The sequence below is a fragment of the Podarcis vaucheri genome (assembly GCF_965113315.1).
Source record: "Podarcis vaucheri genome assembly, chromosome: 3".
Lineage (NCBI taxonomy): Eukaryota > Metazoa > Chordata > Lepidosauria > Squamata > Lacertidae > Podarcis > Podarcis vaucheri.
The window spans coordinates 21,944,413-21,970,887 of record NC_138761.1 but is presented as its reverse complement, the minus strand read 5'-3'; the positions used below and the strand labels follow the sequence as shown (position 1 = coordinate 21,970,887).

The window sequence follows — 26,475 nt, the reverse complement described above, 5'->3', positions numbered from 1 at the left end:
CAATGGTTAGAGTGCTGGACTAGGACCTGGGAGACCAGGTTTCAAATTTGGCTATGATGCTCACTGGTGACTTGGTCAGTCGCCATGTCTCAGCCTAACCTACTTCACAGGGCTCTTGTGAGGATGAAATGGGGAGGAGGAGAACCAGGTCACCCCAGGTTGAGCTCCTCGGAAGAAAAATGTGCTATATAAATGAAACAAACAAATTGCTGAAACAGATGGAGGGAAACACTCAAGAATAAAATTGATTTATTTTTTTAATAAAAAGATTTTCAAAAGACATCATTGGACAAAGTTTCTCGTCTTGATGAAAACATTTCCATGTTGTTTATCCACAAAGTAAATTAAAAAATAATTATTATATCCTGCAGCTAAAAATATATACAAAAAAAATCTGCATTTGTTGATTACAAATCCCATTTCAATAGGATGGCACTGCAGTTCCTACAATTATCCCGGATTTAGACAACCTTCCTTTCGCACAACTTCTTTTTTTAAATGTTAAACTAGCAACCACCCACCCCTTGACTTTTAAAGAAACATCTTAGAAACAGATCCAGGAAATATTCTTTTTTGAAGCTGAACAGAAGATAACAATTTAATCCGCAACCAACCAAGCAAGCAGTTGCTTGGAGTGCACATTTATTTTAGGATTCACCTTACTTCCAAGAGGAATCCCAAGTTTAATAGGTCTTGGTTCAAGTCTAGAACAAGTGCTCACTCTGAAGCCACCAATGCAATCTACCCAGGAATAAACCTCTGCCAGGGTTGTACTACTTTATGTGTTTATATCGGGGTGTAGAACCTTTTTCGCTCCATGGAACTAATCTTTTATCAGGATCAGCCATGTGCGCCAAATTTGACAGGTGGGCAGGATAACCCCCTGCCAATCACATGATGTCATTGCAGCATCACATGATACCGTGGGTGAGAGCTAGGATGGCTTCTGACACGCCTTTTGATTACGAGTAGAAAAGTGAGGTTGGCTTGGGGAGCAGGAAAGTGTGGGGGATGGGGAGGGAGACTTAATATGCCTTCCTAATAGAATTGCCAAGTGGAAAAGTGGGACCTGCCGACCAGTTTCTGGAGCTCAATACATTCCATACACCTAAGGCAGGCTTCCTCAACCTCAGCCCTCTAGATGTTTTGAGACTACAATTCCCATCATCCCTGACCACTGGTCCTGCTAGCTAGGGATCATGGGAGTTGTAGGCCAAAAACATCTGGAGGGCCGAGTCTGAGGAAGCCTGATCTAAGGCCTGTTCAATTGTTCCAGCACTGCATTTCTGTCCATCTCCACAAGGAAAGACATGCAAGTACAGGAAAGGTAGATGAAACCATTAGAAATCAAGAATTTCTGCATCTAAACATGAACTGGCAGTTTTAAATTGCTAGATTTAGTAATTGTTTCCTCCGCTGGAGAAACTAAGGCTCAGTTCAGACACTTAGTGGGCCCCCAACGGAATCATGTCTTGGAATTCAAAAGCCATTTGGATTTTTCACAATTTTTTACTGGCTCATACAACCTGCAGTATATAGCCTCCCACATAATGAATCAGGGATGGCCCTCCAGATGTCGAACAACAATTCCCATCATCTCTGGCCGCTGTCTGTGCCAGCTGAGATGGACAGGAGTTGGAGTCTAACCATATCTGGAAGGCCACAGGTTGCTCAACCCTGCCACAAATCACAGCATTGTTTCATACAGTCAGGAGTCTCTGTGCAAATTTCTGGCCAGATTCTGAGCTTCTAGACTCCCCACCGCAGTCTAGGCTGCTGACAGCCTGAATTGGTCCTCGTTTTTCAGCTGCGCTCTGGTCATCGTGATAAGATGGTAGCCCTTGGAATGAAAAGTGCCAACAAACTGCTCACAAGACACGTATAAGGTCCAGTGTTATTCTGGATCGTGGAATGTCAATTTCACGTACTCTGACTTCAACTTTTTCTCCCGGGCCCAGGCCAAGACTCCTCCTTTTCTTTTCTTTGGAAAGCTTGTCTTCGGTTATGTTCCGAATGGGAATCAATCCTGCTCTGCCAACGCCGATGTCAACAAAGACTCCAAAGAGAGTAGCATTCACAACTCTTCCTGTCAGGACAGTTCCAACTTTTAAGTCTTCAAGACAAACGATGCTCCTCTTGAAATCAGGTTTATCAAAATCTGTGACGTAAGGAGGAAACATTTTTTAAAAAGTTATTCAGGTAAGGTGCATGATGGGCAATCTGCAGATGGCCATGTGCTTGATGATGATAATCACAATACTTTTATTATTCATATGCCACCCACCTGACTAGGCTGCCCCAGCCACTCTGAGCAGCTTCCGAAAGACTTAGAAAATATATTCAGCATCTCTGTTAAGGGCAATGTTTCTTAGGCAATTTGTTCTTGAACTTAGTAGGGTGTTTTGTTTTGTTTCTAAGTTAATAGTCAGCAGGACAGGGTGAGCTGACCGGTACCATGAAATGGAATTAATTCTTTTTGTAACCTTTTGCCCCACCATGCTCCAGACTGGAATCACCGCCTCTCATGTCTGTTACTTGCAATGGGAGGCAAGCCACCATACCAAAAGAAGATTTCCTTCCATTGTGAATACTAGGCACCCTGGGGTGGTTTCAGGGGTGAGTTTAGGGCAGTGTGAGCAGTGTGGTTTGAGGCAAAACTACAGTAGATTATTGTTTTGCTAAAATCTGCATTTGCTGCTCAAAGTGGTTCACGTTATATGTTAAACCTAGCATCAAAAAACTATCTGTAACTTGGAAAAAACAGGGGTGCAGTTTGGTCGTCCAGGCATACAACTCTTGTTTGTTCAAGCCTGTGTGCGTGTACACACACACTCCTGCTTATAGATGGCTCATAATACAGCTGTATAATCATAATTATAATTTTTATTATATTTCAATGCTTGTGGTCTACATAAACAGGCAGTTCACCTAAAACACTCTGGTGACATTATAAACCAATGAAACACACACCTATTCATACCCCCCAAAATTCAGAGGTGGTTGGCTGCCGCCATGGCTGTACATCTCCAGAACAGAAGGTTCCTTAGGGTTGCAGTCTTCAACAAACCTCCTAGGGAGTAAGCTTCATTCAACACCTATTAACTTTTTGGTATATATACCTGGGGGTTTTGTTAGCCGCAGCACACATATTAAAGCCCTGGACAAAACAGCAAATCCTGTTGCTTTAGTGAATGGGGAATTGTAGCATCAGGTCCTTCGGTTTAAGAAACTTTATTATAAAGGACAATGGGAATGCACAACAGATATCCAAAAGGGCTCGTTCATGTGTTGGCATAGGTTTAGAATGTGTTAGGATGGCAACACCCAATGTAAAAATAAAGGGAAAGCAGTGCTAGAGGTGACACAATCAGAGATGAAACACCTCCACATGATTCCAAAAGAAATGGAATATTACCCTCTGACACAAGAGTAATTTCTGTATAATGAATGAAGACTTGATGAATATTACTGTTTTATGTATTGTGTAAAAAAAGAATGATGATGATGGGGTTCTTTTTGAGGCCCAGACATTTTAAAGTCAGCCATGTTAAATATAACCCAGGCTTTCTTGGTCCTCAAGACGCTATCCAGCCTCATTAGGGGAAAAAAAAACTTTACTCGACTGCTGAGCCAAAAGACTATTGTGGTAGTTAACACATAACTAATTAAAAGCTATGGTGTTCCGTGTGCTGCGCTGGCTCGCCAGATGCAGCTTGTCACGCTGGCCACGTGACCCGGAAGTGTCTCCGGACAGCGCTGGCCCCCGGCCTATAGAGTGAGATGAGTGCACAATCCTAGAGTCTGTCAAGACTGGCCCATACGGGCAGGGGTACCTTTACCTTTACTTTAATTAAAAGCTACAACTATGTTATATGTTGCAACTTAACAGAGGGGGCAGCAAACAGAGCTTCCCAGAATAATTCACTGCTGGAGATCATAAATAAGCGTGGCAGAATACAGAATAAGGTCTCCCTAGTTCTAAAGTAGTAAGATTGCCTTCTCCCAACCTAGGGTCCTCTCAGTGTTGAACTATAACTCTCCCTAAGATGGGGCCCCCTAGAAATGAGGGCAGAGAATGCTCAGAGGGCTTGGACTGCTGACCCACTGTTGGAGTAAATCTTGAAAGTTGGGGAGGGAAATGGATGGATCAGAGTATTCTGGACCTGGGCACAGGTGAGTGGGATTCTAAACTGTGCAACATTCTGTTGCAGGTCCCACCTGTACAGGACAATAACACTACGTTTTAAGTAAAAAAATTCCTTCCAGTAGCACCTTAAAGACCAATTAAGTTAGTTCTTGGTATGAGCTTTCGTGTGCATGCACGTGTGGTTTAACCCACAGCGCCACCCGCGTCCCAAGTCACATGGTACAAGGGTACAATTTCAGACTGCAGGATTAGGGTGTCATATTTCAAAACCTCCCTTGACATGGGGGCCTAACTCATCTACGATGGGATTCCCACCAAGCCCTTTCCCTTCTGCAAGAAGGGTATTTCTCTTTCTTTTCCAAAACAGTACAATCCCAAGAATTGTACATCGTGCGATTTCACGGTTCCAACTGTATGCTACTTTGAGGAAATGCAGAACTTTGCTTGAGACTCCCTTTGTTCAATTTCACCAAGTGCTTGTTATTTTTAGACCACAGTTTTACGCATCTCCCAACACACTGTCACAGTGGGTTTAGCAGGGACATGTTCAAATTTCCCAGCAGAAAAAAAACCCCCAACTCAAATCCTAAGTCTTGGAATCAAAAGTGATGCTCAAAACATGTATTTATTTTTAAATACAAGGTGGTGGCGTCACCTGAAATCAGTGGGAATGTTTCTAATATTTTTGGAAAGCTTTGTGGAAGAAAGGCGGCGAAGGAGACCCTATATAGTCAAGGGTAGCCGTAGACTGCATGACATTAAAGTTTCCAGCGAAGGAATGAACTTAATTACTCAACTCCCAAACAGTTAAGCTTCTTGCAATATTACACTATGCAGTGCAGGCACTTTCCAGTGTTTTTCTCCCCCCAAAATAAAAATAACAAAACCCCTAAACCCTAAGTAAATAGTGTTTAATGGTTGTAGCGGAGATGGGCTTAGGCAGCAACTCAAGAGCCACTTATATATATTTTACAAACTGCTCTTAAAAAACGACAAAAAGCTATTCCTGGCACGTCCGAGAGCCACTACATCCCGTACCCCTGATTTGCTCCAAATATATGATCAGCTGTTAAACATTTGCACATGAAAAAGGTTGTAGTTTTGCTCAGTCCATTGCCTAATTAAAACATAGGCTGCAAGACCATATGCTTTATTCCCCATTAGTTTTATTAGTTCTCTTCACTGATGCTGGCAACCCAAAACGTTTTTACTTTCTTATGTTCGGCTAAGCAGATAATTGAGTGTTTTAAAAATATATGGCTTTTACATAATTATGAACAATTGCTTCTGAACTGTGTTATTGGTGCCTAAATATATACTGTGGCAACAGGAGTCCCATTATAAGGGAGTTTGGTGGGCTTGCTATTTTTCTGAGGTGCACGGTGGGGGGAATGACAGACAGAAATTGGGTACGTGGGGCTTTTTTTATTTAAAAAAGTTTTACCAGTTTCATCGGGTTGGATCCAGACTTCCTGTGATCAGAGTTTAACTCATGGGACACCCTACCAGAGGCAGGAGGAAGACAATTTTCACTGATTCCTCCTTCCCCCCTCAGCTCTCAATGCTACCTCCCAGGCTGCACCAGAAAATCCCCAGAGCATTCGGGGGGGGGGCAGTGGTCTTTTCATGGATCCAACCCACTGTTTCCCTGTTCTTCAGAGTGCATGCTTCACTCTTTATTTCCTAAACAGATAGCTTTCCATTGTAGGAAAGATCTAAGCCCCTAACCTTCAGGAAGCATGCAGCCCCTCAAAACAGAATGTTATATTTGTGCACAGCACAAATCATTTGCTTCTCAGCCTCACATTTTCTTCATTATTCAAGCAGGGAAAAGGGAGAAGATTTACAATCCATCTTCAAAGAAGGTTGGACCACTAGAACTGGCCCAAGCAGGTTAGGGATCGATAAACACATCCTGTGTGGAAGCAAACTAAAGCACTCTGGTTTGTGAGGTCTGTCCTCCTAGGGCTTTCAAGGACCATGATTTAGAGGCAGGATTCAAATTTCTTAATTACAAAACTAACACATGCTACCCAACCCACAGAGTAACACAATGCTTTCTTGCCCCGAACAACTTAAGGGGAGTTGTCCGCTCCATCCATCCATCTAAACACGACACTGGCTTAATAAATAAGAACACAAGCAGACAAAGCGTGAAACTGCGGATGCCTTCAAATCTCTTACCTTGTCGGATGTCAAAGCCTTCAGGTTGAGTTAGCCCATCGATTATTATTTGCAGTGTTTGCCCCGTTGTATTCAACTTTTTTGCAATTCCTTCCAGCCCTTCATTCTCAATTATCACATCCACATTTTGCTGCATGGCTGACTTTCCAATATCGCTGAGGCTTCCTCCAACGAGTGTTAAAAACCTTATACGTAAACATTAAAAATAACGGAAAGCAAAGCAAAAATTCTATGGATTAGAAACTTTTTGAAGTTCATAATGTTTCAAGCCTGGGGTGCATAGAAATATATTCACCACCACCCCTCTCAATTTGGATGTCATAGTTGTGGCGCCCCAAAAACTCCACACCCAATGCGACCACATTGGTCATACTCCCCTAGATCCACCTCTGGGTGGACAAGCTGACCACCTGCCTATCACCCAACATCGCTTTGTCAGGTGATGATCACTGGGACTTCAAGGTACCACATAGGCCTTGCACAGAGCCCTGCCCAGTGTTTTGAAGTGCTACTGATTCAAGGCTGGCCCAAGATGCACCTGACATGAACCACAAAATGGCCGCCAGGAAAGAAGGGGTGAGCGAAGATCTACATCAGGAAAAAGGGGGAAATTAAGAACTTCACTGGGAACAAGGGTGTGAGGAGACCAGCAGTGCCTCCTATTCGCCAAGAGGCTGTTGTAGATGCGGCATGGGGAGGGGGCTGCTGCTGAGGAGACGACAGATCCCGCCTCCAAGGAGCGTGCTGTTGCTACCACTAAGGTATCATCATCATAATCATCATCATTGGGTGATGCATTCCTTAGAAGCCAGATCTGCTGCCCCTGTGGATCTTACCACCTGAGGCAGTCACCTCACCTTGCGCCTCATGGGTGGGCCGCCTCTGTGGTGATTGGCAGACATAAAGTAACATCCTATCAGCTGACAGGTGATGACTCCAAGCCTGCTTTTTACAGGACCTGGAATGTCTATTCCTACATACGCTGAGGGGAGGGGAAGCATGGATTTATCATGCTTTGCCATGACAAAACTCCACTCTGCTGTGCTGTAAACTGGAAAAGTGGAGGGAATTTAATTTAAAAACCCCAACCAGTTTTTGCTTAGGTGGGATGGAGAGCACTGATTGGTTCAGAATGACGCAGGAACTTTCAGTGTACCAGACTTCCCCAGACCTGGTGCCTCTGGAGCAAACCCTATACATCTTATCTCATTTTCTTCATTAGCAGTTTGCAAGACCATAAGAATCCCAGATTTTGAGGGTGTATCCCACAGCAGAAGAGGATGGGACAGAACTGCAACACTGGATACAACCCTATATATCTATGCATACATTTTCAACATTAACAGCTTGCAAGAATATAAGAATTCTAGCAATATCTTAACAACTTCCTGTTCACCCCAGAATTATAAATGAAAAGCTATCTTCAAAGAAACAATGCTATTTTCTTGCTCCCTCATAGAGCCTTGTTCAGTCAAGGGAAAGCACTCATTTCCATGTCAACAGTGTCCTTAGTGATTGCAGATGTATTCCCCCCACCCTCTTAAAAGAGAGGCTGTTTAATCTGGTTACATATTTCATAGATCATTTTCACCCAAATAAACGTGCTTGGAGGGCACTTGGAACAGAAATCAATATTAAACAGACAGCTCCATCTCAGCCGTAATGCATATTGACCATCTCTATTTTTAAATGTCATTGCTAAGAACAAAGTGAAATGCTTTTGCGTGTAGAAAAAACGTCCTCAAATTTACTGCAAGGTCACGGAAAATGGAGCCGGAATAAATGGGTATTACATGTTAAAAGAAAGGAAGAAAAACAGACTTTGTCACAAGCAACTTCTCCCTAACTCCATTTGGCTTGTGTTGGACTGAACAAAACACACGGGCACACTACATTCAACACTAGATTGTTAATGGACAACTGTCGAAATACTGGATATTTATTCTGATATATGGGAAGCAGGAGGGATGGGTATACTGGAACTTGACAATGTTAGGATGCCTGTGATAGTTTGTATGTTTATCTAATGCTGCTTTGTTGGTTTTCAATATTGATTTATTTAGTTTTATGTTTAACACACATATTGAAACGCCACCACCATGAACAACAACTTCCAGTTGGCTATATTTGGAAAGCTATAGGGCCTACAATAAATAATCAGCCCTTCTCCAAGTATTGCCTTTTATTTGTGTCTGCAATAACTGAGGAGGTGCTTGATAACGACAAATTGCACTTAACTGTTTATTGACCACTTGTATCAATACCAAATGCACATATTTTAGGAGTATTTATTTATTTATTTTTAAAAAACCTACATTGATTAGTATTTAAAGCTAGCTGTAAATAAACATGCACTAAGCTTTGAACAAAAAAGTAAACATATACACAAAAGTTAACAAAGGAAAAATAAACATATACACATTTCAGTAGATGGAGATAAATGCAGCAAACCCTCTTTCTCTTCCCCTCTTTAAGAAAATGCCAATTGAAATTACGACCAACGTTCAATATGTAAATGCAAATTAACGGAGAGAAGGTCTGAAATATATAAGGAACATTCGTATTCCACTTCTTTGCCTATACCAATGGATGCTATATTCACATTCAGGTTACTTTAACATCCAACAATGATGTTTTACATCAGGGGTGTAATGAATTTTACACCAGGGGTGGCTAACCTGCAGTCCTAAAGGTGTTGCTGGGTTACAGATCCCAGCTTCCTTAACCATTGGTCATGCTGGTTTGGACTAATAGCAGCTGGAGCCCCACCACATCTGGAGGGCCACAGGTTAGCCACCCCTGTTTTAGACACTTCTAGGACAAGCCTATGGATGTCTATTTAGAAGTAAGGCCCATCATCTAAATGGGGCTTATTTCATTTATATCAAACCTATTCTCCAAGGAGCTCCAGGTAGGAAAAATAGTTCTCCTCATTTTCTCCTCACAAGAACCCTATGAGGTAAGCTATGCTTGAGAGATAGTGACTGGTCTGAGGCCTCCCAATTTACTTCATGGCTATGTGGGAATTTGAACCCTGGGCTGCAGGGTTGCTGCCCAACACTGTACTACAAAACACTGGCTTACTCCAGGTAAGTGTGTATAGCACTGCAGCCTTCCAAGGTCTAACTGGACCTATCAATGTTCACAAGTCAAAATTCATCATATTTTGGACACTCACTGTAACATATATATTCAGATTGGTTTTCATACTTCATTGAGTTGCCCACGTTCTTAGTGAATTAGTTTGAGTTTAGATCTTAAAATGAAAGGCCAATTCAGGTTACAATATTTTTAATGGCGGGGTTTTTTACAAATGGAATATCCACTGGAATGGATGGAAATGATCATTTCCAGAGAGGTTTCTGAAGGTTAGAGATCTGCCAGCAATGACCATGTTTGATGCAGAAAATAGGCAAACGATTCTTGCAGTGTACACATCTGAATGCAATTACTACCACACATGCAGCTGAAATGTTCGTAAATGCAAACAACTAAGCACAATCTAAAACATTAGTTCAATACACAATTTCTAAAACCTTGTTTTCGAAGAGCTATCCAAAGTACAACGTTGTTCTACTGCAGCGAATTGACCACCCAGTAACAGGGAGAATGCAAATTCCTTTAGCTGCATTCAAAGCTGTCCAAGTGGACTCTTGTTCCACCAGGCAAGTCTGAGTATGGCGGCTTTCCCACCTCTTCTTCCCTGCTGCGGTCCCTATGAACAAGAAAAGCCTTTTTGGGGGGCGAGGAGACCCTCACAGAAGGTCTAGGGTATGGCACACGGAGCTGGCGTGGGATGGAGGATTACCTCAAATATGGCAGATGTAGCTTGAACAAGCAAAACTCTTGCCAGCTGCCACCACCCAAGTTTTGGTTATTCTTCCCTCCAAATGCAGTGCCCCATGCTTTTCAAGAGGGTCTCTCAGTCCCCAGGAGAGGGTTTCCATGAGTCATAATTATGTTTGCACAAGAAGTTAAGGAGACAGATGGCATATCATCTGAGTGCATCTACGAATTAGAAATTTTGCAGTTACCAATTAGCCAGACAACCAAAACAACACAGAATTAACAAACTGAACATGTACTTTCTCCCTCACCCAGTTAAAAAGAATAACAAATGTAAACTTGGAAACTCATGAGCTAATGACTGCAACATTGAGTGATATACAGTGGTACCTCGGTTCCCGAACGGCTTGGCTCCTGAACAAATCGGCTACCGTACGCCGCAAACCAGGAAGTGAGTGTTCCAGTTTGCGAACGTTTTTCGGAAGCCGCATTTCCAATGTGGCTTCCACTTGAGTGCAGGAAGCTCCTGCAGCCAATTGGAAGCTGTGCTTTGGTTTTCAAATGGTTTTGGGAGTTGAACGGACTCCCGGAACAGATTAGGTTTGAGAACCAGGGTACCACTGTATGTCGAAAGGCTTTGACAATATGAAGCTTTCAATCAACAAGAATGCTTTGCTTATTACTGTGTTGTACCCAATGGTGTTCCTCTGGTGGCAGAAGGCTCTTTGATCCAGCGGAAAGGGGGAAGAAAGCTATTTTTGCATGCACGTCCTTCCCCCATGCAGCCCCCATCTCTCCTCTATCCCTGCAAATCTGCTCAAGAGAGGGTTGGGAGTTAATTTGGAACAGCATGCTAGGGGCTGCAAGGGCGAATCAGTGAAAGCAGCCTCCCTCCCTGTTCTGCTGGATCAAAGATAACAAGCGGAACCACTGGATACAACCAGTATTTATATTGAACCATACATAGGTATGGCGCTGCCCCAAGGAGCCCATAACAGAGGAAAATACAAAGGAAATGGAAGGAAATGAAGGGAGGGATAAAACGGGTGAAGTATGGCTGTGGCCATACTTTGAACTCAGGATGAAAGGGAGAAAGGTGCTAAGAGGAAGGCACACTTGGTAAACCCTCACCGTGATCAACTCCTGCCCGGAACCCTATGTCCCCACTGTGGAAGGATGTCTAGATCCAGAATTGGCCTCCACAGTCACTTACAGACTCACTTTTAAAACCATGTTTATGGAAGACAATCTTACTCGGCTATGAGTGATCCCCAAAGAAGAAGAATACTCATTAGGATATAGTGGAGAATAGTGGCATGAGAAAATACTCCAATCAGATTAACTGGTATTAATGGCACTTGGAGCTGTGCAAGTTACAAAAGGAGATTCCCATATGTGCAGTACTAAATACTACGTATTTTTTTTAATAAAAAAGCAGCTATGGCATAAGACCCCTAAAATATCAATCTGCATGAAATATAATCCATAAACCAGATGTTGCAATTTTGCCACATAATATACATAATCTGCTTAACATCCTGTCTTAATGAGCATTTTCTCTGGGATTTTCTTTTGGCAAACATTTACATCTAATTAATGAAAACCACCTTACCCAGTAGACTAATGCAATGCAGCGAAGAAGAAAATTATATTACTCTACCAAGATCCCTAAACAGGGAGCTTGGGTCCATTACCTCACTGTAATTTCTAAACGTTCTCCTGGTTTTTCCAGTGCAATTCTTTTGCAATACACACACTCTGAAACTGGATAGTTTGCCCATGCTGTATTAATTGTCATAGGAAGATCTGCCATTGCAGCCTGCTTTTTACATACAGACTTCCTTCGTAATTTTAATATGCAATCCTAAGATTCCAGGAAAATATACTGCCTTGAAAGTGCTTATGCAGAAATCTTTGCTTAAAAAAAAAAAAAGGTTTTTAAGTTCCAGAAAGATTTGTATTACAGACACTTAAAAAACATTAATATGCTTTATAAGAATTCAGAACTATATTAAGTTTCCACAGTGGGAAAGTATTAATACATTTTGATCATCTAAACATAGTCAAATAGACCACAATATGTTTGCTGCATATTTTTTCCATACATTTAAGGTAAAAGGATTATATTCTGCCTGTTGAAAATATAACTACTATTTTAGATTCCTCTGCAAACTTCTCGCCCCTCTTTTCAGGTCTTTCTAATTCAACCACAGAAAGTGCCTGCAGATCAAAGCTGGGTAGAACAAATCACCACTTGGGAGCAATTCTGTTTAAAACCTAAATTTTAATATAAAGATGCTTGGGCTTTAAAGCAGTAAAATCTGATTCAAAGGGGGGGGGGGCACAGCAGTTTCGAGTATTTGGTGGGCTTTTTATACTTCCAACAGTTCTCAGTCTTTAAAACTGGTATTTTTTGGTATGCAGTACATGTATTACATGCATATTTTTATAGTGGATTTAAAGCTCCCAAAGATTGATCATGGAGAAGGCTGAATCACATTTTGTACTTGTTAAGAGTCAAAGTTTTTGCACCTCCTTCCTCGTACAGCTTTGTGCCACACGTTTAAAGGAAAGGCCTATCGCTCTGTGCTGGAGTGGATCCTCCCCATGTAAAAGGGTGCCAGGTTTCATATCCAGAAAATGCTAAGAATTGCCCCTTCTGTGACGCTGGAGGGCCAATGTTAGTTAAAATAGAGAAATCTGAACTCGATGGCTCAGTGGTGTGTCTTGGTATAAGGCAGCTTTCTGTAGTCTTTCCTTAACATCAAACAATAGCCTGGTGACCTACGCACAAATATTCCACGCGAACCATTGTTGGCTAATGAACATCAGTGAAATTTGGACACCAATGATATACAGTGGATGCTCAGGTTGCGAACGTGATCCGTGAGGAATGCACATTCGCAACCCACAGCGTTTGCAACCCACAGCGGCGAGTCTGCGCATGCGCAGGTTGCGATTTGGTGCTTTTGCACATGTGTGACCGCCGAAACCCAGAAGTAACCCTTTCCGGTACTTCCAGGTTTCGGCGGTCCACAACCCAAAAAAACGCAGCCTGAAGCGTCTGTAACCCGAGGTATGGCTGTAATATCACACAATAACTACAATCTACAGAATTGGATTGCACGCACAGAGGACATTAAATCAAATATATGTCCTCCATTTTATTGTGTGTGAATGTTTATTTAAATTGACCTCACTTGTTGTAAGTCTCAATTGCCCTCACTGGCATCAGCATGAAGCCAGATCTCACTGATTGTGTCAACTCACACAATGCATATTAATGAAGTCGAGAAACATGGTCATGCCAAACAATAAGAATTGCCCAGACTTGAGTTAATGCACGTTACATACAAATATAGTTGAGTCAGATCCTATTTTTAAAGTATTTTAAGTATTTGGCAATTATTAAATGGATATAACGTTTTCCTCCGAGATGTCTGCTGCAATGATCTCACATGAAAATTCTGCATATTGAACTCCTGCTGGAATTATAGTTTAGATACAAATAAACAAAAGGTGTGTGGGGAGAAATCGTTAGAAAAATAGAAGGGGGAACTGCCTACTTCATGTCTGCTGATATGAATGAACACAATACACCACCAAATGTTTCTTGTGCAAATCCCACTCAAAATAATGGATATTGCACAGGAGAAAATGTATTTATTTATTTATCTCCCTCCCTCCTTCAAGAGGACTAATTCTAGTGTTAGCCCCAAGAAGATGACATTGTAGATCCCATTTTAAACTGGAGCTAGCCAGCTGCACTGGCCTCTAACAAGTGACAGACACATGAATTTTGAAGGTCACATACTAAAGGTCACATACTAAAAGTGAGGTCGTCTATGCATCTGCAGGCATCTTAATGAACTGCTGCAAACCAGATATTGATGTTTAAGATGGCAAGTAACACTTTTTGGGAACCTAGCATGAGTGTATGAGAAGAGCACGCTGGTTCATTCGCAAACGAGGCTATCCGATTAAATGGGACCACATTAAACGATTCCAACATTAAGGGGAAGAAACACACTACGGTTGCCGATACAAATGCAATTTACACTTTAACGTTGGTTGCATATAGTGAAAGTTACAAAGACTTGATAGTTGTAAGTGACAATGAAGGCATAGAAGTTGTTCATCTCTGTTGTCTGGGCTTAAATAGGGGCTGAGGACTGGTTAGGCTGCAATCCCAACCACAATTATTCATGAGCAGAATATATGGAAAACAACAAGCCTTTGGGCGAAACTATGCATGATGTTCAATACATCTTTGCTGCGTGTGTAGCATGAATAGCATCAGATGGGAGGAGCCCCTGAAAAGAAAAAGGGATCAGAGTGGGCATGGGGGGAGAATTGTTACCCTTTCCTCCATGGCCTAGAACAGCATTGGCTTTTTTGCTGCTGCATCACACTGTTGACTCATGTTAAGCTTGTGGTTCACTAAGACGCCCAGATCCTTTTCACATTTAAGAATGACATTGGCTAGAAATCAATAAGGTTACAGCGTCTACATTTTCAGGCTATCAGACAGTTTTTTAAAAAAACAGAAAGAGGTATTCAAGACCACTTCCAAGTGCCTTTTAATTAGCACTTTCACAGAATAGGGATTCTCTGTTTATTCAGCGTTCAACCTAATTTGTTTGCCCAGATATTGGCTATTTAATTTGCATGCTTCCCAATGCGTCAAAGCAAGAGTTCCCCCTCACATTCTGGTGCATATCCCTGTCCCTTTCCTTACAGCAAAAAGACAAGACACTTTGGGGGAAGTTGCGCAAGAGCACCAAATCAACTTGAATTGTGCTGCTCAAATTTGCTGGTGTGTAACTGAATCCCAACCCGAAATGGCAACAGCCTGGAATAGCCCTCGATAGGCGGTTGTGTGTGTCTGCGAGGAAGCGGGTGCCCTTTATTGAGCAGGCTTTCTGTTGAATATGGACTAACTAGGGAGTTTGGGAACGTGTAACTAGAATGTTGAAACGGTAGCTCTGCTAGCGTTAATTCCAGATGTCTACTGAGCTACACAGAAGTGGAGTTGCTTTCTAGTTAGAAGTGGATTTCGCTCTCTTTGCTTAATCTTAGTGCCTACGCCATTTACACTACTCTGAATCCTTGTAAACCGAAAGGTATGGGAAAGGGTTTGGGGGGGGAGGGGGCGTAATCTATTAACCAGGCATAGGCCGCTTGCCAGACGTCAGAAAATTCCTAGTTGGCTGTTTCCCAGGCTCCTACTGACCCAGGGCACATCAGAAACCCAGTGGGTGTTGGCAATGAGATACTCTTAGGATTATGGTGGATACGTTAGTGGAAAGGCTTTTACCCACCCTTTCTGATATAGTTAAAATGCCATGCCCATAATGATGTGTCAGGAAATAAGGGGAACAAATGGTTTCTTAAGGAAACATGCAGCACAATCGTGAGTATATTTACTCAGAAGTAAAGACATTTGCTTAAGGGGGAAACTCCCCATAGGCGCTAATGAGGGATCCCAATAGAAATAGTAGCTTCAGAAAAGATTTTCTCCCAGTGCAACTACTAGTTCAGGGGTGGCCAACTCCCAAGAGACTGTGATCTACTCACAGAATTAAAAACTGCCAGTGATCTACCGCCTTTTTTTTGGGGGGGGGGGTTCATGTCAAAATTGCTGAGCTTTTTTTAGAAGTGAGGAGATCCTCGTTTTGGGGGGAGGGGGAAAGCCCCATTTTTTTGAGGGGTGCAAAAAAATTATCATAAAAAGTTCTACAAATAAAGTGGAAAAGAACTGGAATTCAAAACAAAAACAGCAACACTATCCCCACCTATTTGACTAGGTAGGGGTCCATATCAACAAAAAAACATGAGTATTGATTATTGCCTTTTCTTTTGCCTCCAACTGACATGCTAACATTCTGTGTGTTCATTGTTCTCAACCATAGACTTACCTTATAGACTTGCACAGTCTGCCTGACTTCTGGTTTCTTTAGACCCTTTTTATTTTGCCTTTCTCTATAGCCTCAACTACCACTAGCATAGGTTCTTATCAGGCAATTTTGGGCTTCTCATTAAAATGTGTGTTGTTGTTTTTTTAAAATTCACTTCAGTTGAGCATGGGACTCTTTATCTCAGGGTCATGGGCTTGAATTCCGTGTTGGGCAAAAGATGCCTTCATTGAATTGTGTTGGACTAGATGACTCTCGTGGTTCCTTCCAGCACTACAATTCTATGATTCTATGTACCAAAGAAGTACTTCACGTATGTGGAAACAGGTGGCCCAGATTCTCTTCAAAATGGATAGGCACTCAGCCATAAGAGTTTGCTGTTACAGGGAATAAGCCACAAAGCCCAAAATATTGCTTGTCAAACTAATGAGTGTTTTGCCAGATTAAAAATAAAAAGGAGCTTTTTAAGCCTCATAATGTTATGGATTCAGTATACTAGGCTATGTGATCTCCAGCGAATGACATACCAGCATACTGCCTTAAAATACCTCTCCTAACACTTTCATTTCCAGCTTAAGAGCAAAGTGCTGCTGCAGGCAACAGAATATCAGGGCGGCCTTCTTGCACCCAACAGGGATTGTGTGCTTGCTTCAGCACAAATAAACGTGGCAATATCCAGCGGCATTAACACTCCACTTTATTTCCTCCTAATTGGTTATAAAGAGTTCTGCACCTACTGCTAGCATCATAAAAGCATAATTTGCAAAGGAAATGTAAACATATGACTGGAAAGAAAAGGGAAGTAATAGAGAACTGCCACTAGGCAGACATTTCATTTGCAAATCCTTGTACATAATTTATTCTGCTTTTATCCTGTTCTTCCTCAGAAGGAGATCTGGGTGACTTGCACAGTCCCTCGCTGCCCTCTTACATCTTCCCAACAACCAGGCAAGGTAGCTTGTGCTGAGAGCTGGTGACTGGCCCAAGATCACATGGGAAGTCTAGCTGTTTTGCCTGGCTCCACCCACTTTGCTTTTGGCCCCATCCACACTTGACGTATGGGCCCCAGAAGGTTGCCCATAAGAGACTGTGGTCCTCAGGCCACAAAAGTTTACCCACTTGTAAGACAAAACACCACTGAGTACGAAAGGGAAACCAGCAAGGCACCAATTGCAGGGGAAGGAAGGAAGGAAGGAAGGAAGGAAGGAAGGAAGGAAGGAAGGAACAAGGGAAGGAAGGAACAAGGGAAGGAGAGAAACTTCTGGGTGCAGGAAATATTTCTGTTGCTTTCGTTTTGAGCTCAGTGTTTTGAACTGAGTCCTTCCTTGGTGACAGCTAATTTCAGTCCAAGTCTCTTCATGATGTTGCAAAACTGGGTTCAAATTTATTTTTCTTCCTTTCTTTTCCGCTTTATCCCTGGGATAATAACACCTGATACAGCAATAACATGATATGGCAGGGTGCCATTTCTGCACAGATATTACAATCTATGCTTGACATGGAAATAACACAAGGAGCACATGTGTGTCACCGTCCAGAAAGGTTAGCAAGTTATCACTGCGCAAAACAACTTAACATTTAGGACCCTGGTCCATTAGCCCCAGTCAATGTGACAGTTCCAACATACACAGGGGGATTCATATAAGCAGCAACGGTTTCTTTCGTATGGGTGAAGGAATGCCTTGTGTGTGCCAAAGGACGCCAAACAGAACTGAAGACCTTTAACTTTGCCGTCATTATAGTACAAGACTTATTAAAGTCAATGTATTGCTCCCCTGATTTTTCCATTATCCGAGAAAAATGACCATTTCCTAAATGAAAAGTTAATGTGCTAACTGTAGAGCCATTGTATTATTGCTTACCTCATTGCAATATTATATGATTCTGGGTGGATGCAAGTTTGATCCAAAGGATTTGGCCGTCGAATGATGTTTATTGCCGCTTTGGTTTTCTTCTTACCCTGCTTCTCGTTTGCAGCTGTTTTATGTCCCTCAGCAGCAAGCTCACCCTGCTGACTGATGTCCAAAATGATGGAAGAGAAAGAGAAATGTGGAGTTGCCGTTAAAAAAGAGTGTCCCTGAAAAGAGTGTTTACCTCCCCCTGTGCTAGCACTACAAGGGGCCAAGGAAATGTGATCTTATGAGTGAAAGCGAATTTCATAATTAACAAACCTTTGGAAATCCTGACCAAAGCAAACCCACAAATGTCCTAATCGCATGGCAGCTATTATGTCAGACTCACTAGAAAGATGTCCGGTGCAAACCTGGGCAGAAACATCATTTTAGGGGAAGTCCCATTGGGTGAGAGCATGGTTTGAAGGTACAGAATGTCTGAGGTTCAATCTACAGCTAAAGCACTGTACCTAGGTGGGGGAAACACTGCTTTGTTCAACCCTAAGCACCTCCAGGTAGGACTGAGGAAGACCTCTCTCTGAAACCCTGGACAGCTGCCATCAGTTTTGTAGACACTAATGAGTTGCACAGACCAGTGGTCTTAGTCATTGGCTCCCAGTACGTTTCCGAGCACAATTCAAAGTGTTGGTGCTGACCTTTAAAGCCCTAAACGGCCTTGGTCCAGTATATCTGAAGGAGCGTCTCCACCCCCATCGTTCTACCCGGACACTGAGGTCCAGCACCAAGGGCCTTCTGGCAGTTCCCTCACTGCGAGAAGCCAAGTTACAGGGAACCAGGCAGAGGGCCTTCTCGGTAGTGGCGCCTTCCCTGTGGAACACCCTCCCACCAGATGTCAAAGAGAACAACAACTACCAGGCTTTTAGAAGACATCTGAAGGCAGCCCTGTTTCGGGAAGCTTTTAATGTTTGATGTATTATAGTATTTTAATATTCTTTTGGAAGCCACCCAGAGTGGCTGGGGAAGCCCAGCCAGATGGGCAGGGTATAAATAAATTATTATTATTATTATTATTATTATTATTATTATTATTATTATTATTAGTCCTATGTTCGTTAAACAAGTTTTAAGGACTGGGAAGCCCTCCACCTAAGTCCTGAAGAACGACTTTTAGCCGGAGTAAAGGGGAAAGCAAAGGACCCCTGGACGGTTAAGTCCAGTCAAAGACGATGATGGGGTTGTGGTGCTCATCTTGTTTTCAGGCCGAGGGAGCCGGCGTTTGTCCACAGACAGTCATATGTGACCAGCAGGACTAAACCATTTCTGGCACAACAGAACACCGTGATGGAAACCAGAGCACACAGAAATGCTGTTTACCTTTCCGCTGCAGCGGTACCTACTTATCTACTTGCACTGGTGTGCTTTGAACTCCTAGGTTGGCAGGAGCTGGGACAAAGCAATGGGAGCTCACCCCATCTAGACGGAGTTGTCATTATTGGGCTGGTGGGCAAAGGACCTCTAAGAGGACAAGTCAGCTTCATATATTTTTAGCAAGCCTTCTAGATTTACTTATTTATTCACCAATTTCAAATATGCATTTTCATTATATATATCAAAGTGGTATACAACATATAAGAATAAAATCAGCAGAAAACATTCATAAAAACACCAGTAAATACTGATTGGTGAAAAAGAAAATCTACCCAGCAGAGGCCTGTCTAAACAAACAGTTTGCAAAAGACACTTTAAAGATGGGAGGAGTGGTTCCTGCTGAACCTCTACTGGTAAGGAGTTCCTAGTCAATGCCAACCAAACCTCAGGGGTGTAGAGAACCACCAGAAATCCCCTATCAGAGGATCTCAGTGATCGAGGTGGAGCATAAGGAATCAGATGGTCCTTAAGGTGGAGAACTTTATCCCAGTTGGCGTCTGGGATTCATGTCCATTAGACATGAATGGATTTTATATATGTGCTGTTGTTGATTTAAACTGTGTGTGTTTGTATATATAATTGTGTTAGGCTTTTTTTACAAATATATATACTTTATTACATTGTAAATCACTTTGGGGTGACTCATGGAAGTGATTCATACATGAAATTCGTAATAATATGTTTTCTTGCACTTCCTCAGGCAGTTCCTTAGCCCAAATGGCTCTGGGTTTTGTACCATTCCTTGATACTTAGGGAACATTGGAAACTGCCTCGTGCCAAGTTAAGAGCTTTTGCCTGTCTGGTGCAGAATCGTCTACACTGATTGGCAGAGCCTCTTCAGGCTTTCAAGCCAGGGCTATCTCAGCCCTACCTAGAGATGTTGGGGACTGAACCTGGGACCTTCTGCATGCAAAGCACTATTGCAGCTCTTTTGGTTGGTCAAAACCTTTCCTTTCCACACATTTCTTTTTGAGTCAAATTGTTGACTTTTTGACTTGATGGTTTGAACAGTTGTTTTAGGGTGTTCTGAGAGCTTTTTGCCCAAAACAATGGCACAGAAAAGCTTGGCTTACTTGAAGAGAAATGTGTTTGATGGCACCTTGAGATTAACCATTAATCATCTTTTTTTTAAATTAGAAAATGGCATGAGCTTTTGTAGGTGGTTATCTACTACTTCAGATGCTAAGCTGCAATTTGTGTCTGAAGAAGCAAGCTGTGACCTATTAAACCTCATGATATTTTGTAATAAAAAATATTAATGAACTGTTAATTAAGGTAATATGTAGCCAAACGTATATTTCTTCATGATGAAAGACAAACACAGTTTTCCTATGGCAGTACTTGATTTTATTTCCTTACTATTACTCTGCTACAACGAATGGATGTGCAGCTATTTCCAACTTGCATCCTTACTTAATTTTTATGGCTTCTCACACGAGATACAAGTCCAATCTGAGATTGGCAGACATGACTGCGTATATTAAACACATGTGTATCAGCTTGTGGGCCAAAGTATATAGCGCTGGCCTGGCAGTCCCTTCTCCTGCAGAGACTACTCAAGTTGCTCCTCTAACATAGATATGGGCTCATAACACAGACCGTTCCATCTATAGCTGGTTGGTGAAGCAAGCTCAAAGGTTTTAACATCTAATCTGTGTACTTTGAAGTTGGCCTTCAAAGTATCTTCATGTCTCAGGGTGGGGTCAGCCTTTGGAGTGAGCCCCAATGCTCAGCTCCAGACCGAGTTCAGCCGAGTTGCTATTGCATTACAGCACTACTTAAAATTTAATTGAACTTTCGTTTGGGGTTTCTTCCATTGGAAAGGATGGGGAAGTTTTATTATGACACACAGTTCCAATTTGCCAGAGAATGTCTGCAGCTGCCAAGATCAAAATAGTGCTAGAAGGACAGAGAAAGACCCAGACGGCAGGGCCAACAGCCAGAGATTATGGGAGTTGTAATCCAGCAATATTTGGAGGGCCACATGTTCCCCATACCTTCTCCAGCCCCTATGCCATATTGTCATTCTATAAAACATTGGCATACTAGTAATATGGCAGTTTCAAAAGAAACCAGGTTACCCTCTCTCAGGGCCATGGGAAAAGACGACTTCCAACTTACTGTCTTCCTTTTAATTTGTTTTACTAAGCTTCTGCCTCCCGTTGGAAGATGAGTGATTCTCTACATTCATTTAAACAAGTAGGTGGCAAAGTAATAACTGTAACCTGTTGTCCACATCACACCTTAATACATTACCTGCAGTGAGTTCTGATGTGCTCCTGGTTAATCCTGATAAAGCCAGCACATTGCTGAAAGGATTTTGGACCCAGTCCTTTAACATCCTTGAGCTGCTCCCGATTAATGAACACTCCATTCTTCTCTCGCCATTCAACTATATTTTTAGCCCTGTTGGCATTCAGTCCTGCAATATGTCTAAGAAGGACGGAGGGAAGAAGGCACCCACACATCAGTGTAAGCATTGAATCACCTGTGTAAGTATTAAGCAATGACTAATGCAAAGGCACAATGTGAATTCTGTTTGTTGTACAGATGTCAGGGACTGGCTGGACGACAAAGGAGTGGGGGGAGGCACCAGCCGGGGAAATCCCAGAGGGGGGAGGCTTGGAGCCTGGGGGTTGGTGGTGAGACACTGAAGAGAGGTCGGAGGTGGTGGGGAGACTGGGAGGAGGCGCTGGATACTGAAGGTACAACAGGGCTTAGTGAGCAGGAGGAACCAATGGCAGGGAGCAGTTCAGATTCCAGGGCTGAGGCGGGGGTGGAGGGGAGGAAGAGACTGCTGAAAAATCCTGGGAATCTCCCTTTCTGGATGTGACAAGCTCCCCTCTGGTTTCCAAGAATGCACAGGATAATGAGGAGGGCAGAACAGAGACCCGCTTTTGTTCAAAATAAAAATGGCCAGTTAAAGTGTGTGTGTGTGTGTGTGTGTGTGTGTGTAAAAATCATGTTTACCATAGTGGGAAGTTCGGCTCTATGTGAGAAAATAAATGAGCCATAATAATAATAATAATAATAATAATAATAATAATAATAATAATAAATAATAATAAAATTTTATTTGTATCCCACCTTCCCCAGGGACAATATGTGAACCGAAAACAGATTCTCCCTCCAAATGCAGGAATCAACATGGAAAATGAGCAAACCCACCACCCTGTTGCTGTTGGCATCCATGTGTCTCAAGAGACGATGGAGTGCACCTCCAGGGATGAAATCAAACAGCTGCATTAGCATCACCAAAGCGACCTCTCCAGGGCGCAAGCCTGGACAGTGAGCATGGGAGTCCTGGATTGCCCAGATGGCAAGACCCTCCTCTCGGCCTCACTAATGTGGTCCAAAGGAAAGCAGAGCAATACGTTTGGCACCAGCTTGGCTGCAGCAATTGTTGGAAGGAGGCCATACTAGGAGCCATCCAACTGACTTAGGGACTCCACTCTGGATTTGTGTAGTGTTTACTCCTTAGCCTTTTCTACTCCTGAAGATGTCCCGCAAGGCAGTGGATATAAACCCAACCCTATTGTAGTATGCAGAATAAGGGATGTGGTAATGAGTGTGGTCAGTGGGCTTGGGAAAAGGCTCAGAACTTTATTTTCCTCTGTGTATTGTTAAAACAGTGACCCTTTAGCTAGACACAGGGTTGATATTAAACTAAGATATCAGAGTAGACCCAATGAAACAAAATAAGCACATCCGTTTCAGTTCTACTCTCTCAATATATCTTACAGGCTTAAGGCCTCTCAGAACGCAAGGGGAAACTGTTAATGAAAGGAGAGTTGCACCCACAGAAGAAGAGAACAACAAACATTCTGTGGACAACAGACCCTTTCTCTCTTAAGTGTTAAACGTGAGGATTCAAGCCACTGGTCTCATTTGGGAGCCATGGCAGATTTGAACCTCTGAACCCATTTGATCCAACTCCATGTGGTTACTGAAACACACAAGTCTTCCAAGCTCACCTTAATAATATTTCTGAGCAGATGTTAATATCAACTCCGACAAAGCTGACACATTCCTCCACCACGCTGTCTAGGGTTGCTTTGAGCAGGGTCTGAGATACGTCATGCTGCAAGATTTGGGGGTGCAAGGGAGAGGGGAGAGACAAAAAAAAATTCCAACAATAACTGAGCAATATCGGATTACTGAAATACGGAAACCACACAGAAATGAGAATTCCAGAGAATGGCAATTTTAATAAAACATTTGCTGGTATAATATCAACACGTGAAAGAGCCCAGGAGATGCACATCTGATGTACTGCCACTGCTCATACTGCAGAGCTAGCGTTATTCCCTTGAATTTATTTTCAAGCTGTCCTTTCCTTTTAAAAACAGTTTGCGAGAACTCCAGATAGGAGCTATGCACATGACAGAAAGCCTATCCTATTTCTTCTCAAAACAAAGACCCATTACTGGGCAAGCACTTGCGTGTTTTTCCTCTAAAAATGATATAATGGAAATGAAGACAGAAGGAATCATTGCAAGAAGGAATTACTGCAATGTACTGGTTTTACTTATGCGTACCCCCTCCAAATTTGCTACATACTTGGATAGCAAAATACTTAGTAGATTATTCACTGCAAAACCTGCCAATAAATAATAATCTGCATCCTGATCCAACGAATGGCTGTACATGTGCTTGGGTCACTACAAGGGGAATTCCATCTGATACACAAATTATTCCCAGCTAGATCAAGCAGCAGGAGCAACTTTGGGGAAGGAGGAATTGAGGATCGGATGCAGCCTGACAGGTGTGGTTCCAGCTTCTTTAAATGGGTTGGGCCACCTGCAGTGTTCCACATGATGTTGTGCATGTATAGTGACGGATTGGGATGTTGCCCTTTAGTTAATCAACCTATTACTTTTAAATAACTCTGCATATCATCAACCTATTACTTTTAAATAACTCTGCATATCATCAGGACCACAATACAGATACTTCTTTGTCCCACGGAAGGAAGTAAAGGTAAAGGTAAAGGGACCCCTGACCATTAGGTCCAGTCGTGGCCAACTCTGGGGTTGCGGCGCTCATCTCGCTTTACTGGCCGAGGGAGCCGGCATACAGCTTCTGGGTCATGTGGCCAGCATGACTAAGCCGCTTCTGGAGAACCAGAGCAGCGCACGGAAACGCCGTTTACCTTCCCACCAGAGCGGTACCTATTGATCTACTTGCTCTTTGACGTGCTTTCGAACTGCTAGGTTGGCAGGAGCAGGGACCAAGGAACGGGAGTTCACCCCGTCGTGGGGATTCAAACCGCCAACCTTCTGATCAGCAAGTCCTAGGCTCTGTGGTTTAACCCACAGCGCCACCCGCGTCCCTACAGAAGGAAGCAGGAGACACCATTTAGGAACATAGGGAGTAAAACCACTGGTTTATCTAGCTCAGTATTGTCTCTACACTGACAGGCAGAAGCTCTCCAGGATTATCAGATGAGGAACACTCCCAGCCCTACCTGGAGGTGCCAAGGACTGAAATTGGGTTGGGCACATACTCAACCACTGAGCTGTGGCCTCTCCCCATGTAATAATAATTTTAAAAAATGATACCAGTAATTGTTAGAATGAAAGGTCATCTCTCGTATTTATTTCCCCATTGCTTGATAGAGCAATACAGGAAAACAAAATGGACGCAGGCCTCCTTAACTCACAGCTTGGTCCATTAAAATGTGACACTCCCTCAATTAAATGCACCCTAGCTGTGGGTTAAACCACTGAGCCTAGGACTTGCCGATCACAAGGTCGGGGGTTCGAATCCCCGCGATGGGGTGAGCTAATGGTCAGGGGTCCCTTTACCTTTTAGTGATTAAGCTGGACAAAACCAGGTTTCAGTAGGAGTGGTGCAGCATTACCGTATTTTTCGCCCTATAGGACGCACCGTCCCATACGGCACACCTAGTTTTTTTGGGGGGAAATAAAGGGGGGGAAATTATTTCCCCCCCAGGTGCGGGGCTGGGGCGGGGAAAGCTCGAGCTTCCCCCGACCCCAGCCCCCAAACAGGCAGCTCTCTGCAAGCCGTGGGAGTGCTCCCGCTGCTTGCTGAGAGGTGCGCGAAGCCTGGACGTGCTGAGCTGAGCGCACGCAGGCTTCAGCATGCAGGCAACTCTCCGCAAGCAGCGGGAGCCCGTATTTTTTGCCCTATAGGACGCACTTTTCCCCCTCTAAAAATGAAGGGGAAATGTGTGTGCGTCCTATGGCTTCATCATGCAGGCAACTCTCCACAGCGAGAGTTCCGTGAAAGCCTGCATTCGCCCCATAGGACGCACACACATTTCCCCTTCATTTTTGGAGGGGAAAAAGTGCGTCCTATAGGGCGAAAAATACGGTAATTAGCAAGACAGACATAAAGCAGAAGAATATATTAATATCACACACAAACCACAGATTTAGTCCCGTCCCACCCCGGGCAGCTAATTGTTCCCCCCTAAAAGCTACTCTTGAAGCAGGAACATGCTCTGTGATGTGAGATGCTATGAGCGCCCCTTCCGTGCAAACAGGCCTCTTTGGATCCCAGCCTTTGTGCCATTTTTCTAACACTGTTACCAATTAAATATATGCTATTTTATTGCTTTAATACGTGAGCCACTCTGAGAGTTCTTTGCTGAAGTGTGGTATAGAATTTTACATGACATAAAAGGTGGAGGAGGCAGTGAGGGCCCCATTCTGTGTATCACTGTGAGAAGGACATGTAAAAACACACAGTGGACAAGATCCAAAAGCCCTATTTGCACTCCCAAACACATTTCCCGGGTACGCAAGGGCTTTTCTGATTTCCTCCACAAACTGATGTTCCTCATTAAGCTCATTACTTTTTCTTCTCTCTCCACAACTAGCTTTTAGCACGTATGATTTTGTTCTGTGTTAATGCTCAGTATGAGACTAAATAGTTCAAGAAGTTTTTCACTGAAATTGTATAATGACCACTTCCTAAAAACACAATAAAATCTGCATAAGTACACGAGAAGAGCCCTGCTGGACCAGACCAAAGGCCTAACCAGAACCCATGGATCAGACACAAAATCTACATCAGATCTCTTTCCAAACTTGTCATGTTGATGACACTTTTTAGACATGTCGTCTTCCTCTTTGGTGATCACTCGTATGCAAGTAAGATGGTCTTCCATGAATATGGTCTTAACTGTATGTCCGTA

The 26,475-nt window shown here is 42.9% G+C and overlaps 1 protein-coding gene across 2 annotated transcripts in view; it reads right to left on the bottom strand.

The window, feature by feature from the left end:
* Positions 1 to 234: 234 nt before the first annotated feature.
* The window catches only part of SRBD1 (S1 RNA binding domain 1), a 173,749-nt gene continuing 147,508 nt past the window's right edge, over positions 235 to 26,475 (bottom strand). For both annotated transcript variants that reach the window (XM_082217414.1, XM_082217415.1), the window contains 5 exons: positions 23,288 to 23,394; positions 21,570 to 21,746; positions 17,895 to 18,047; positions 6,332 to 6,516; positions 235 to 2,158 (listed from right to left, as the gene is read on the bottom strand). In XM_082217414.1, coding sequence (XP_082073540.1) covers positions 1,869 to 2,158; positions 6,332 to 6,516; positions 17,895 to 18,047; positions 21,570 to 21,746; positions 23,288 to 23,394 — 912 coding nt within the window. In that variant the 3' untranslated portion in view covers positions 235 to 1,868. The remainder of the gene's footprint in view (positions 2,159 to 6,331; positions 6,517 to 17,894; positions 18,048 to 21,569; positions 21,747 to 23,287; positions 23,395 to 26,475) is intronic.